The 16,170-nt window shown below is 41.8% G+C and overlaps 1 protein-coding gene across 3 annotated transcripts in view; it reads right to left on the bottom strand.

Moving 5' to 3' along the window:
- Positions 1-16,170, bottom strand: part of ank2b (ankyrin 2b, neuronal) — a 194,631-nt gene that overhangs the window by 90,395 nt on the left and 88,066 nt on the right. Inside the window, exon 1 of one of the 3 annotated variants that reach the window (XM_051428986.1) lies at positions 10,392-10,779. The exons of the other annotated variants lie outside the window; for them this stretch is intronic. Coding sequence (XP_051284946.1) covers positions 10,392-10,520 — 129 coding nt within the window. The 5' untranslated portion in view covers positions 10,521-10,779. Of the gene's footprint in view, positions 1-10,391; positions 10,780-16,170 lie in introns of those variants that run through there. 3 annotated transcript variants of the gene reach the window in all.

Here is a 16,170-nt window from a genome sequence, read left to right as displayed (position 1 = left end):
TAAATGTCTCCACTTGTCATGCCATTCTGTCTTTAAGACTCTCTGACACCCTGAAGGACAAACAGTGACTAATCAGCAAACACACATACACACACAGGTACTGATGTTGGTGCCTGGACTTGATCCAGTGGGGCAAACTAATCTCAGTGAGCCTCTCCACCCCTGCTCTGTTGAATTGAATTGGTGTGACTATCACATTGTTCCAAGCCTTGCAATCTTAGCATATAGCATCTCAAAAAGACCCACAGTGAAGAAACTGGTGTGTGGAGGGATGATGAACCTGCCTAAAATAGCAGACCAAACACCCACAGAGCTGTATGAGAGATGAGAAGAAAAACAGCTCTGACTGGAGAAGGAAAAGACAGAAAGAGAGAGATGAGAATGTGAAAAGTAAAACACACACACAGTCTCCAGTTAGTAACACTAATATCACACCTCTTGGCATCACCTCGTTCAGCCTGGAGTTCAGAAGCCATGCTTGTCTGTCTTGGCATTGAATTCAAATTAACGCCTCATGCTTAACCCCTCTGTTGTATATACTTCCTTTTCTTCACTTAAAGGGAAACTTCTATATTTTCCCAATGTCTGTAGCCTTAGTGCGGTGTCTTCTGCACCATTGGCGCTCATTGGCCCTTGTCAGCGGCATAACTATGTTGACTCAACGGCGTAGGCCATCAGTGAGGGTGCATAAATCAAATATCTCAAAACCTGCTATGTGGCCAGATACCACTAGAGGTAGGTGAGGACACGAGGTAGAGCTGTCTATAGCACTGTACTATAGTCAGAGAGAGTTTTGATGCCAAACCTCAAGGGCCAAATTCCCTAAAAGTGAGTGTAGTCTATTAAGACCTGAAGTAGCTAAATCTTGTCTTCTGAGAAAAGACGTTGAGGCAGATCGCTTTTTCCCAGGAGGAGTTTGCTCTCAGACTATAAGCTCCTTTGGGTGATCTTTCCCCCTTGCATAACTGAGCCACACAATCATCTGCTATACTGCACTGCACTTCCAACTTTGGGACACATCACTGAGATGATTAGTGTCTGACTGGTCTTACGTGCTTCAGTTTTATCAAGAAATCATCAGATTGACAGATTCAAACATTCGTTCTCTCTGAAGATCTCATGAAGACCCAGATGACCTTTAACAATGGGCTCTATTGTTAAACTGAAAGGCATATAAGAATAAGTTTACATTACTTCACACATTACGTAATCTACAGTAGAAAGCCCAAGAACAGACCATCATGGGTAACTAAAAACCCCAATGTAACTGCAACGACTGCTTGTCCTCCTCGTGCTACACTGCCATGATACAGTACTATTACCCAGTGCATCTCTGCACTTCCAGGGTAGACCCTGCTGTTACTCTCTATAGTGGATTCTCCCTCTCTTGGTTGCCATGGCGATAGGATTGGTATCTCTCCTGAGCTGCAGTGTCCCATAGTGCCACAGCAACCAGATTATAAATGCTCTAATCCTGGATTTTGCCAATCCCAGTTCAGCATCAAGCAGTGGTGCATGCTCAACATCCATGTTCCATCAGTGGGGTGTGTAGGGCTTAAGTGAACATTTTGAGGTTGGGGGTGAAACATCATGGAGATACAATGAGTTAAAAGGACATTTTCTAATTCAGTAAAACAGCAGTTGCGTGTTTGGAATCTCACCAAAAAAAATCTAAAACAAATATTGCTGTTGTAGGAGAGTAAACCTTTCTTTTTTAGGTTTTAGGTTTGATTTGGTGGAAATAAAATATCTAATAAACAAGGGAAAGGCTGCAGAAATAAATCAAGCCATTCTCAGTTCCCAGAGATGATTACTGTAGTAGAATGATTGAAATACAGTAACACACTGTAAACATAAACAGAGTGTACAAACATGCTTCCTCAATCTCCAGCAGATCAGAAGATAGATCCATAGATAGATGGAAAGGAGGTGAGGGGGAGTTGGTGAAGGCAGTGATTAACATCTCCGCCACAAACATTTCCCCCTAAATTGCATCAGCTGAGCACCCAGCTGTGGCCTGAGATTAGATGTAAAAACAGACAGGAGAGTGGCTTTGCCAGCAGGACAGCTAAATAATGTAATGCTTTGGAGGAGGGGCGGGGGGTCGGGGGAGCATCCAAACCAGCCCAGATGGAATGGGCTTGATAGCAAAAGAAACCCTACTTTTGGTCAACATTTCCATACACACTGTACTGGTAGTTTATAGGATGCCATTAACTCAAGATAACTCTAATGTGACTTTTTTTTTATCCATTACATGCTAATCTTCCAATGCAAGCCCATTGTACCATAGGTACCACTAGGCTGTGTGGCCAAAGTCCAACTAATTACAGCTCTGAAAACTAATATGCTGACCTCTATAGCATCTAAGGCCATTCTGGCATTGACAGGAGACGGAAGTTATGACACTGTAAAAATGAATGGAGGAAAAGCTATTCTTATGTGTCTGAGCTGCCAGAGTTATGTGACTTTAAGACCTCAGAAGGCTGAAAATGAACTAGGTGGTATGACCTGTTGACCAAGCCCCAGGAGCACTCCTGAGATATCACTTTGTGGAACAAGGTTTTCAGAGAGTTCAAGCTAAGCTTGTGCTTGAAGACCATGCTTTTTCCCTTGATCCTGTAGACTGCAACTGTGGGTTAAAAGAGTAAATAGTGGTCACTAACCGTGTTTCTATCCAAATGCATCGCAAATTTGAACAGAACTGTCAAGTAAATCAGCAAAAGAAAATGTGAATGAAGCTCGTTTCCATCCACTAACATTATATGAGGAGTAGGTAGGGCCAGTTCTCCAGTCGGAAACCCAGAAGAAGAAAAACGTGCAGGAAACAGGATGTACATTTGACATTACTGTTTTCTATCATGTAGTAATATGAGAATGGTTCCATCAGGTCTGTGTGGAGTGATCATGGATGTATGACAGAGCCATGGGAGTGACAAGGAGGCTGTCAGACATTTTTCTGAATGTCCATCTCCCAATAGGCACATCTATTTCTCGAAAAAAGGAAAAGAACACCTCAAGCGAGCTTAAAAAACTTAGAATTTAGTTATTTCAAATTTTGCTGTTTCGATCAACCTTCAGGATTCCCACATGTTCTGGAAAACCTGGACATTTAGAGACTAGTTTTCCAGTCATGGAAACACATAAAATTTGATGAAAATTAGCCCAAATCCTGGAAATAATCTATATTGTCCTGGAAATGTTTAATCGTATTTTAGCTCCTTTAGATAGATTCTGACAACACTGAGCACATACCTGTAATAACCCCGATACACTACATCATGAACTCTGTATCAATAAAAAAGAAATCAATATTGCCTGTATTGTCAATAAAAACTCCTGGAAAATGTCTGGGAAAGGTCCTGATATGATAAAGAGTGGGGGACTTTTCTAATGAAATACTTCAAAATGCACAGAAGTAGGACATTCATTCACTGGCTTCCTTGATGGAAATGTTATGATATCTCTTTCTTTGAAATGGCTTTCACTTTTGGAAGTTCATCAAGACATATGCAAGTACACATTTTCATCCAGCCCTCCAAGCTGCTGGAAATGATTAATTACAGTAACAATTTTCAGTCAGAATTTCATGTTGCTCTCAGTCAGTGCTGCCCACATACTAGAACGAGCTAGAAAGGTGTGTAGAGACAGAGTACCCACTTGGACAACCACAGGTGTTGTCATGAGTCAGTCACACACTGAGTCAGTCTCACATACAGTGTGACGCTGCACCTGGCAAGCCATTTCAACACAATTATTTGTCCATTTCTGTGCCCTCCATCGTTTCCCTATATCTTTCAACTGTATCTGGAATAAATACTGTGTGCAGAATCCATTATGAATCACTTTTACTTCAATTTGCATCAAGTCTGCAAACTGTATATCAAGCCTAATAACAGAAAAAGCTCTAAATAATGTTCTGAGGTCCATTTACTCAGAACCTAACTAATACTTTTAAAAGGTTAAGACTGAAATGCACTGTGGCGAACACAAATGGCCATAAAAACAACCATGGATTACTACGGCATTGGGGCTCTGTGGAGGATTAGTGGTACACCATCAATCTCCTGTTATATTTTAGAGATAGAGACAAAGACGAAAAGAAAGAGCCAGAGAACAGAAAGAGTTGGATGGGGAAGATTAAGGGAGGGAATTATGTAATCGTTCAATTCATTTCAATTAGGCTCTGGCAGAAGCTTCATAACAACTCCTCAGGGTGAGTCGATCAAGTAATTAAGTATGAAATGTGAGAGCCAAACAAGTTTGTAAGAGAAGTTTGCAGTTGAACAGCTGGCACTGTAGTCAAGGCAACTGCCTCTGGGTGAGAAGTTACATTCTCTGCAGTGATACTGATGTACACACTGTAGATAATGGAACACTGGTGTCACTGTCTTGCACAAAATACATTTAGTCAATGTTTGCTTGGTTCTTTTTCAATGACACAAACTCTGATTGAGTAAATTGATTAAATAGGAGTTAAAAGAACATCTTATAAATAAATGAAGGAGTTATGCACTTAGTTTTTAGCCAAATAATGTTTGGGGAAAACATAACGCCACCATTATCTTCAGTGTATTACCCACAGTATTAGATCTGCTAATCATTCGCAGCCTGAAGTTGTTGTGCCTTGATTAGGCAGCCCGCAGAAGAGATGCAACTAGAAATGGTGAGTGAGAGAGAGTGAGAACATGCAATAAAGATCCGCTGTCAGAACCGAGCGTTGCCATGACAGTATACATGACAGCAACTATAGGCCAGCACAGGAGCCCGCAGCCAGCATTACAAACTGATATCCCTTTGTTATCCACGTATTACAGCCACAACTAGAAGGGCAGTGGAGAGGGCAGACCTCCACCTAAGCCAATAGTCTGGACTTCTATGATATGCAACGTTCGCCTTAATCACAACGAGTTTGTGCAGAAAATCTGGAATTCTGCATTGATCTGAATACCTTATATATACCCAATATACAAATATAACAGGTTGGGGCATGCCAACAAATATCGTTCATTTTGTCATAACCACTGAAACATTACTAATAAATCCGCCCAGTGATTCAGATCCGCTCCAAAACTGAATAGATTCTTCCTTGGCTCATTGTTCCACCTTCCAAGTTTCATGAAAATTGGGCCAGTAGTTTTAACCCTAATCCTGATAATAGACATACAAACAAACCCGCAAATGGCACAGAAAATATAACCTCCTTGGCAGCGGTACTAATTAAAGTATGGGTAAGTATAGGCAACCAAAAAACTTTATGGTAAATGTAAAGGAAAGAGGGTCATGGTTGTCACTTTGATGCAAACACTCATATGCAACCAGTCGTCCAGAGCGTGAGAGCAGCACAGGCAGAATAAAGTCATAAAGTCAGCAAACTGACCCTATCTATCTAAACTTTGTTAACAGTAGCCAAAGTTAACCACAATAAGCTATTGGTCGTACCAGACCATCAATCAGACCGATGGAGGAATTGTGACGGGGAACATGTTTGAGAGAAGGCGATAACAATCCGGTACAATCAAAGAAGGTGAAATGTTGTCTGCTTGCGGGGGTATTATACCTGCAGAGGAGATAGGTGCACTTGTCAGGATTGCACTGCAGTGCTTGAGCAAGTGCAGGGAAGACAAAGCACTGTGAGAGACACACAGAATAAACCAGCACACATAAGGAAAGGCTTATTGAAATGCAGGAAGCAGAGACTTACTTTAGACCTGTGTGAGGTGAATAATGATAGTAGGGGAGAATAGATGCAATACGATTGGTATACATTATCTCAATCTGCAATTACAATGTGAGAGACAGACACCAGGCTAAAAAGGCCTGTTAAAATTTTAAATGTCTTCTGCAGTATGGATTATCAGCAGTTTCAAGCTGTCCTCGTATGAGCTGCCCAAGATGGAAACGGGTCATGTGGCTAGGCTTTACTCGATTACTCGATTCGACCAGAACAAACATGACTACAGGAATCTTCACAGAAAAAATGTTAGTCACTAGGAATACTACAATGGTAAAAGACTGTGAAATGGGCACCCGGTTAGCTCACTTGGTAGAGCTGTCGGCAATGGACCAAGTCCTGCAGCGGCCCAGGGTTTTTTAACAACGAGCATGCTTAAAGAGATCACTGACAAAGCTTGTTGTGGTCCTTCCATGTTGTAGGTTGATTGAGTGACACTGCAACTGGTACTGAAACCTGAAATGTCAGTCAAGGTAATTTCTACTTTACGACATGGCTAAACTAGCTTGTGTTTAGACATAACCTCCACTGCAAAATACACTTTGAGCTTGAGAAATGAGCTAGTAAGCACTGATGCATTTCCATGCTAGCGGGGCAGAGAAAAACCTGCTCCCTGCCTGCTGGTGTGCTGTCTGTTAGAGGCTGTGCAGGTCAATAGAAAACCTATCCAAATCAAATAGACCAGAGGATAAAGAACCCAAAAGACCCAGTAGAGAGAGAGCACCAACACTGGTAGCAGAATGAAGCGCCTCCAATTTAAAGCAAAATATGCTTAAACATTTCAACCCTCAGAAAGTTTCGCAGCCATACTTCTCTGAATCCTGCAGCTCAGTGCTGAATTACTCTTTAATGTGCCTGGAGACTAATGAAAACTCTACAACATCTGCTACATCTTGTTGAGTGCCAGTACAGCACATAAAACAACAAGGGAGTTTCATCAAGATATATTGTGACTGAGGCTGGCAGCGTGCACTAAATTCATCTTCTCCCTCGGGACACCATTTTACATTGAGAGAAAGTTGGATTCATGCACACAACATAACTGTCATTCCAAGAACATAACTGACTGTAGGTGCCTATTAAATCACTAGTGTTTGATGGCACCATTACCACTACACTGATTCATGTGCCTCACAAAGTAGTAGTGTAGAGACGGGTAAAGTGGTAAAATGCAAATGCAAACTCTGCACTAGAGAACATGTTACTAATGTTCCTGTTAGGCTCCTCTATAGAATCAGTAAGTGGCCCACTGTATACATTTACCTGAAAGTTTATTTATTGATTTAGCTATATTTCCGTAAGGCGTTAAATTGAGTTTCCTCTTTCTGTGACAGTTGGTTTCTGGCTACTAAAAGGCAGGATTTTGTGGAATAGATTACACTTAGATTATTCTATTTGTAAATCCAGAGCACCACCTGTTTTGGTGCAGAGGGCCTTCCCCTGAACCCTGAAAATGTTGCCCTACATCTTTTTGACTTTCAGAGGTTACGGTGTATCCTGGAGGGGGTGGGTCCAATGCCATTTATAGACCTACAGTCATGGGTCAAAGGTTGCAGTTACTGAACAAAACAAAGCTCCACCTGCTGTCTGCACAAGGTTTGCCTTGGTTTACGTGAAGACGCCAAATTAAGTTAAAGTTGGGTTGAGGTCAAGAATGAATTAAAATGCAGGATCAACATGGCATACAAATGCAACGTTGCATTCTCTGCTGTTCTGAGTTTCTCTTTTTAACAGAAATACTGTTCCAGTCACTTCGTTTTTGCTCCTTCTTTGCTGTTTTTTGGAGCATTATGAAATAAAATGCATGAATGAAGATTAACACTTACTACAAATTACAAATAAATGAGTACCAGGAACAGGAAGGATTATGCCCTTTGAGCTGGTGAAAGGCTTTTAATGTGCAATATGTGTTCAGGAAGTGTTCAGATTTATTGATTTAAAACAGTATTTCTGTTAAAATAAGAAATTCAAACCAGCAGATTTACTGTCAGTGGCTGTGCGTATTAAGAGAAGTGCTGTGTTACTGTAAATAACACTGAATTTATAAAGACAACAGGTAAACATGGAGTTTGTTTTAACAGTAAACAGCATCAATAGTGAACTAAAACCAATATTAACCATCAATCTAAAATCAATCAACACACGACTTCTCACCAAAATATAAAATATACTTGTGAAACTCTGGAAATGATTAATTTAACACTAAGTACTGCCTCTAATATGATCCTAATACCAACCTACATCACCGGACAGTAAAGTGAAAATCCTGTTTAAGACTGGGCTCGGGTCAGCAGATGATCCCTCAGCAAGTAATGGATGTTTGCTGCATTCAAACTGACAAACCATGTCTAGCCTTCTTTGTTATGTAATTGGTGATGCTAGCTCAAGTGTGCATCCAAGGTGACGTATCCGAGAGGAAATCAAATATTACGTCCACTATGTGTTCCATCATTTCATAACAACATGCTGCAGCCATGCAGTGTCCAGGCCGAGCCCTCAAACAGCCACTGAGCACCATTTACATGGGGTTAATTGTCTCCCAGCAGGACTTGACCGCTGCTGATAAAACTGTGATTTGACAGCAGTGTGCGTGTCGCTGTGATGTAAATGTCTGCCTTCAGGCACTTGCTGAACCATCCACCAAATTGAATCTATTAATCACTTTTAGGTGTTTGTGTGTACGCGTGTGTCAACGACAGAGTCTGAGGGTACACACCCATAATCCTATGTGATAATCTGCCTTGCAGTTCAGTCAATATTTATAGCAGTGAGGGGGGGGGGCTTGAGACGGAAAAAACACTAAAGCAACATAACAGCTCTTCATCCGAACAGCTACAAAGGCCACGACTGGGTATCAGCTTTTTTTGATGCCATGCGATGGCAATTGAAGGTCAGCTTTTTCAGTGAGGCACTTAACATTACAGAGTTAAGATGGAATGATGTTCCCAAATATACTTCATTATGACCTTCTCCATTTCCCCTTCACACAGTGCTAGCAAGTCAAGCTGATATTCATTTAAAAATCATTTCAAAAGTTGGAACTCGAATGGGCTGCCCATTACACATTTTACTGCCCCAGATCATCAAACCACATGTTTTGTAATGCTAGTGGCAGAAATAACATACCGTACTTTAATCTGTAGATAATTCAGCCTTGCATCAAGTGGTTCTTTGCCACCATCCATTACGATCATAGAACGTATAAAGCTTGTCGGGTTTAATCCCTTACTTATATTTCATAAAGCAACTCCATGCAGATTCCTGCCCCAGTCAGAGTTCCTAATGTTATCTTCTATTTCATAAAACAGTAGCATGCAGTGATCCAAGCTAACATCTCCTAATGGTTAATTACCAGCCATGAAATATTGTCAAGTGCAATATCCAAATCTCAGAAGCTGTGATTTCTTGTTAAAGGTAAACTGTGTGACAAACAGCATTATAGTGAAGCACTGTAGTGCTGCAGAGAGGCACTGGCCTACAAATATTGTTCTCCAGATGCAAGAAAACATGTTTGTTTGGTACAGACCCCAGTGAAAATTAAAATTGTGATGCAAAAGAGATCCTTTCTACTAATAGAGAATCATATTGCAATATGTGCCAGAAAATAATCGTTCCTAACAGTGCAATGTTATGTGCTGTGCTGGCAAAAAAACATGAACTTCAGTAATCCTGCAGAGAGTCATGTGCACATATTACTCCCTGAAATGGCTTGTTAAAGTAAACACTTAACTATAGAATCATGTACAATAAAGATACAGCATATCTCTGCAGTACACCCTACCAATAAAACCACAGCAGTAAGATTGTGTGTTTGCATGAGAGGATGTGTGAATCCATGAGCAAATAGAGTGAACATACAATGCACCAGAGACTGATCTGCGTGGGTACATCTACTGTACAGGGAGACGAGCGGAGGTATTTGTAGAAGTTCTACTGTATAGAGAGTGTGTTATGATGGAGCCCACCCAGGGAAGGTTGAAGTGGGGAGACAGCAACACTGATTGAGTGATTGATGACTTGTACAGAGGTCATTTATAATATTGTGGCTGGTACATGATGACAGAATGAGGAGTGGAATGAAGGATGGACTGAGGAAAGATCCTTCAGCAGTGTACAAGATGAGATGAGGACAAGCACTGGCGGCAGCAGGGATCAAGCAGAGTGCAATCATTGTGGCCATGTTCTGTTGGAATCACAGCTTTATGTGATTTGTGTTTCTTATGGTTTGGTGGGTGACAATGGACTGATGACACTGATCACAGAGCACAGTTGGTGCTTCAGATCAGTCTTGTGCCGTAAAAGGGTTTTCATTCCATCTAAAAATGAGTGCTTCCATAAATGAGTCCCTTCACACTCTTTTTCCCTTGATGGAGCCACTGAATACCACTAGATGATAATAAATTTGGGGGTGTAAATAGTAAAGATGAGGACATGGGTAGCCTCTGATGATGATTTCTGCTCTGCAAACTCTCCTGCAGTCCGTGGTAATGGACTCTGATAAAGTCTTCTTCATTCGGTAAAGGTGAAGTGACACTCTGATGGTGATGAGGTGTAGGGATGACTGGAGGTGGGATGAAGTAACCAGTGAAACACTGATTGGTCACACAAAGCGGGAAGGGATGAATAGGTGGGTGATTCCAGTGAGTCTGCCCGGTACCTTGCGCTTGCGTTCAGCCCGTTCCCGGGAACGCCTCCTCCTCTCTCTGGCTTTCTCCAGAGCCTTCAGGTCCGGAGGTTGATCCATCTCGGACCTGGCCTTCTTAATGTGAGCCGCGGCATGAGCCATGGCTGCCCTCTCTCTGTTCCCACTTGAAGAAAACTAAAGCTTTTAGATCACTTTCAGAAGTCCTCTCACAACGCTTGCCTTAATGGCAAGCCAGTCATCCAAGGAAACAAGAACCCCACCTGAGCAGGTGACTTTCTTAAAAGGACAAATCGTCGTAAGTGGGAAGAGGATAGAGGTAGCGCTGGTATCCTCTTGTCCTCTAACCCAACAGCTCTCTTCACCCATGCAGAGAGTGTGAGTGTCTGTAAAGCCTCCCTCCCTGCTGCCTGGATAACTGCATCTGAGACAGGGATGGAGAGAGAGGAGGGGTGGGCTAGTGCACGCCACCAAGAGGTAAGCTGGAGGACCAATAGAAAGGCAGAGAAGCTAGAAAGAGTCATAGAGGCAGGGAGCAGAGAGCTCCTCCCCTCCCTTTACTGCTTGGGCTGCAGAGGTAGCAGCAGATGCTCCGGGAACCTGGGAAGCCTCTGATTTGGACTCAAATACATGACTTCCCCACTCATCATGTACCAGAAGGGGAGGTAGGGCTGGGGTGTGTGGGGATTATAGAAAGCAGGGTGAGGGAGGAGGAAACGATATGTGGGAGGTGATATAGGACACGGAAAGCATCAGCGAGTGTCCTTCGGAGAGAGAACAAGGGAGGTACCACTTTTCCTGGAGTCAGAGGGGGTAAAACTTGGACTCCAGTCAGTGTCTTCAACCTCCCCTATTAGGAAGTCCATAATGGTGCAGTCTGCCTCAGTGACTGGGAGATTTTACAGCTCCAGAGCAAACACACGCATAAATACACACTGAAAAACACATAAGTCATTTTTTTCTCAAGCACGTTTACAGTTTTGTAGCTTGTAGTTATGGAAATGGTGAAACGACCTGACTGCAGCAATATCAACATATGCTACCCATTGCCAGTGCTTTACATATCAGCTATATTGTGTATAGATTTTATAACACAGTAAGGGCGTAGAAGCTACGGCGTGAGCTGCAATCAAATGTACCATGACCTTTAACACGTCTACATAATATATGCTATAATAAGGCAGAAGCATGGCTGTGACTGAGGGCTCACAATCCCTGTCCATGGTGCTGAAATTACAATGCTGCCCATGAGCACCACTGAAGGGCAGCAAAGGATAGCGAACAGGCATTGGTCAGGAAGCACTAGAGAGGAATGCAGTGATAGTGTGTTCATTAGCATTATTAGAGTCAATCTGTCTGTTAAGGCAGCCAATAAGTAAAACATGCACCGTGCCCAGCCATTATCATCTATTCACGTCAATCACACATAAATATTCACACTACTTTGGTATCCAGCACCAAATAATGCCCTTTCATCTATAATATCTACAAGTCTTCTATCAGCACTCTATGAAGACATCGACTGCAATGTTCATATTTTCCAAGGCCTCACCCATTTTGCTTTTTGATACCATGGTGCCACCTCATGGCCTGAGCCCACATTACAACTGAGATTGTGAGAATATTTAACCCCAGCTGAGTACAAGTGCACCATACAAAGGACTAGAACAAGCAGTCCACAGACTGAATATTGGAACAAGTTAATGAAAAAAGATTTCAGCATTAAAGCTCTTTGTCAGAAAATGACAGCTGCACCTACACTAAGGAGATCATAAAATACCAATTAACACCCATCATCCCAACAAGCATTTTAAAGCATTTTTTTGCCATGCAATTAGTTGACTTAGGCAGTGGTTCCCAACCTTTCTGACGTGTGACCCCCTTGTTACAGACTGTGGCCTGAGTATGGGCAGTGAAGGAGGAATGAGTTTTCCTTCTCAGATTGTTTCATTGGAAGGTTTTTGAGAGTATACAGTATTCATAACAAAGAGCAAATATTTCAAAAACACAAAGGGAAATTTGTGCAAGAGAAACTCTTCTGGTTACTCATTTGGTGACCCCTCAGATTTTTCTTTGAATCATTCTTAGGTCCTTTCTATCTACAGGAAACCAGCTCCGTTCCACTTCAAGCACCTAGTTTTTAACCATTCTGAGCATTTCAACTCAAAATAAATTGGTTCAGAACCTGAAATATTTGTTGCAGCTAGAACCAAAAACCAAAAACCACATATTTCCCCCACTGTTTGTAGACTCAGATGGATACTTTCCTTAAAGGTCAACAGGTCAATAAGATCAATACACATGCTGAATATGGCATGTGTATTGATTGTGTGGACTACCTCACCTCAACATTACAATTCAACATTACTCCCTCCCACCACTACTGAGTTTTCCTCTATTAGATAAGAATATGTAAATATGTGATGAAGTATATGAAAACAGAGAAATTATGAGTCTATATCAGTTAGTACGCAGAGGGGTTGGCAGATAGGGATTAGACTAGTTGACTGAATATGTGCATTTTGTCTGGCTTTGCGTCTCAGTGTGTTCCTACATTAACATTTGGCCTGAAGAAACATGGCTCCTAGAAACCATTTCTCTTTCGGCCCATTGAGAGTCACTGTATGGACAAACGGTGGCAATAAAACAATGATTTACAACAGGCGCTGCTGAAGCAATAAAGCCCAACATGCTGCATGAATGTGAAAGTGATGGCGTCAACAGCAAAACAAGAAGAACCTGAGGGGTTAACTGGGTAGAACACTGCTTTATGTATGGAGCAACTGAGTTAAGAAATCAGGTGTAAATAAATAAAAAGCTGTCCAGAACTAGAGCCAGCTGCTTTACTACTGGTCAAACAATGATATAATGCACTTGCAATCCAAAGTAGAACCATTTTTTAACTGAAAACAAAATCTCACAAGGAACTTTTTGATCCAATAGTACTGCTCTGTCACTTCCTGGTTTAACCTGCAGTAGAAGCAGAGAGGCATGTGCCCGTGGTAAGTCTGCCTGCTTACTAATCTCGTCCAGATCTTCACAAACAGAGTCGTATGTATTATATCAGTAATCGGCTGAGGGTCTCAGAGATTACAGGACCTCCAGCTGCTTCTACCCTCCTAGCAATCCTCAATACTGGGGCTTACAAGCTGCACAAGATGCAAACACCCTTCCAGGGCCCGAGGAGCCCGGCCCTGGCAGAGCTGTGACCTCTGAGCCTCGTGGGCTCAGGGTTAGTTAGCTCAGGTAATTGGTTCAGAGAAGGCTGGAGCAACGGATAGCCAAGAAAGAAGATTAGGAGAAAACATGTCACCATGTTAGCGGGTCATCTGAGCTGCAGTTTGCAAAAGATAATTAAAACTAATTCTGAACCAAAGGCACAAAAACATTTTGAGAAATCCTGTTCTGTGTTCGGATTGTGTTTTAATGGTGACTGAGCATAAATCATGGATTTCTTTAGTGAGGATAGGCAGATACATAACTGTGCTCACTGCTAATGAGAGAAAAAACATTTTTGTGTGTATATGACGACAGCAGTAATGGATTAGCTCTGGGTGCCATCTGGAACTGTGCAGCACACACACACACACACACCAGTTTTATTACTCAGCTGAAGATGTGCTCATCCGAGTGTGAAAATCAATACAACAATCAGGAGCAAGTGCAGCTGTGTCCTGATGTAGCAGCTCAACAATACCTATAACAAGGCCCCCGGTCCCAACGTCTCTCCCCGTCCATTTCAACTTACCTACAAGAAAGGAAAGACAATGGGATTGGGTTATTATCAGCAGCATGGTACAATATAACATACAATCCAACCTGCTTTTCAGTACATTAATAAAATGGTATGGTATTAATGATTCCAATAACAAGCGATTCCATAACAGAACTGTTGTGTTATACCAGTGGTTCCCAACCTTTTTCCTAAAGGGAGTCCTTTTCTATCATTGAGTAAACTAAGTGACATATTCCATGGATATTTCATATTATAGTCAATGGATAACAATAAAAGAACAGAACAACAGATAGGAAACACAATAACTGTTTAGCTTGTATAAAACAAGAAATTTGGATTCATTACTCCTGTGAATATTGATCAGAGATGAGATTTCCTGATATTTTTAGGAACTTCTGTATTGTGTATTTTTTTTGTAACAATCAAACATACTTAATAAGCTTCTTTTTTTTGAAAAATTCTGAGTTTTCATTGTTCTGTTAGCTCTTTGGTTGTTTGAACTGTGTATTTTTCTAATGCAGGATAAGGCTGTTTATGAGAGTGAAGGCTCTGTGAATAAAACTCGTGTTCAGCTCTTCAAACTTTAACCTTAAATAATAATCTAAGCTTTAAAAATGACTAAAAATTAGCTTTTTGCACAGAAATGAATGAAATGCTCAGATATAGGCCTACTATGTATATTTTGCATAGTTTGTGTATAGTTGTCTCGCACCTCTTAAAATAAAGAAGGTCTCATGATCCCCCTGTGAAACTTTGGCAACCCCTCGTAGGGGTCCCGACCCCAGGTTGAGAACCACTGTGTTATACTGTTTAATAACTGCATTTCTCAGCAGAAAAATGGCGGTTGTTATTGCTAAAAAAATGCCTAGGATCATCGAAATGTGCAAATTACTGCAAATGAAACGATGGGCAAACACCACAAACATTTTACAACCCCACTGAATGAACACAAGACAACGTGAGATGTCTGTGAACACCAGAGCAAAAGGGCTAACAGCGTCCACTGGGAAGAGGTCAAAGGTCATCAGCCAGAAGTCAGTGTACAACCGCAGAGGTCTCATTCTTGCCCCACTGGACTTTTCAGATCCCATATCTCTGCAGTTCTTTCAGTGAGTACAATGTTATTATAACAGATAAAACCTAATAAACTATAGGTGAACTTTAAGGCGAATATGAAAAAAAAGTTATGCATTTCAGCCATCTCCTCTTCATTTTATGTCTTTTATGATTTCTCCTGCTGTTGCATTAGTGTTATAGACATAATGTGTAAAGAAGATGTTTACACCTTAAGGTGTTTACTCGCCTTTACACCTCAGATGAACTCACACAGCAGACAGAGAGACGCCACACGCAACGCAAACACCCCTCCAACCTCCCAGAGGGCCTTGCTTTCCAAGACATGGGTGTGCTTTTGGGGGGGTGTCCCTCAGGTGCAGAGGAGACAAAGAGGCACCAATAACCTGGCCCACGCCTTAGCCTCTGCAATACTTAGCATGCACCATTATTAACCCATTCATTCAGTCTCTGTCACAGTCTTCATTTTGAAGTGATTACAAACATATGTCACATGTAGGCTGTTATCTGCTGTGTGTGTGTGTAATGTACTGTTCCTCAAAACCATTTAAACACAATCCCTCACCACTGACATGCTAGTATGGGGGAATCCAAACCATTGAGGTGTGTGTGTGTGTGTGTGTGTGTGTGTGTGTGTTTTTTGTATGCATATGTGGGTGTGTTGTTCAGAGGCCCTGGGGGGAGGGTCTTTAATTTATCGCCACTGCCAAAACAGCCAAATGACTGTGCTCAGATTGAGCTGTAATGTGTGTCAGTGTACTGCTAGCCAGATAGCATCAACACGCAACAACAGAGCAATTTAGCCCTTTACCGGCTCCAGCTTCTCCCAATTGTCTGATGGAACCCAGGGGACGTATAGAGCTCAGTGTGACCAGGCATCATGTTACAGCTCTAACTGCAATATGTGTGTCAGTGATTATATGACAAAATGACTCCCTCTTGTTGTGTTGACACAGATGATAATGGTGATGCTGCTGTTGTGTA

Source organism: Dicentrarchus labrax, unplaced genomic scaffold (assembly GCF_905237075.1).
Source record: "Dicentrarchus labrax unplaced genomic scaffold, dlabrax2021, whole genome shotgun sequence".
In the NCBI taxonomy this organism is placed as follows: Eukaryota; Metazoa; Chordata; class Actinopteri; family Moronidae; genus Dicentrarchus; species Dicentrarchus labrax.
The sequence above is the reverse complement of the archived record's forward strand: the minus strand, read 5'-3'. Positions and strand labels throughout refer to the sequence as shown.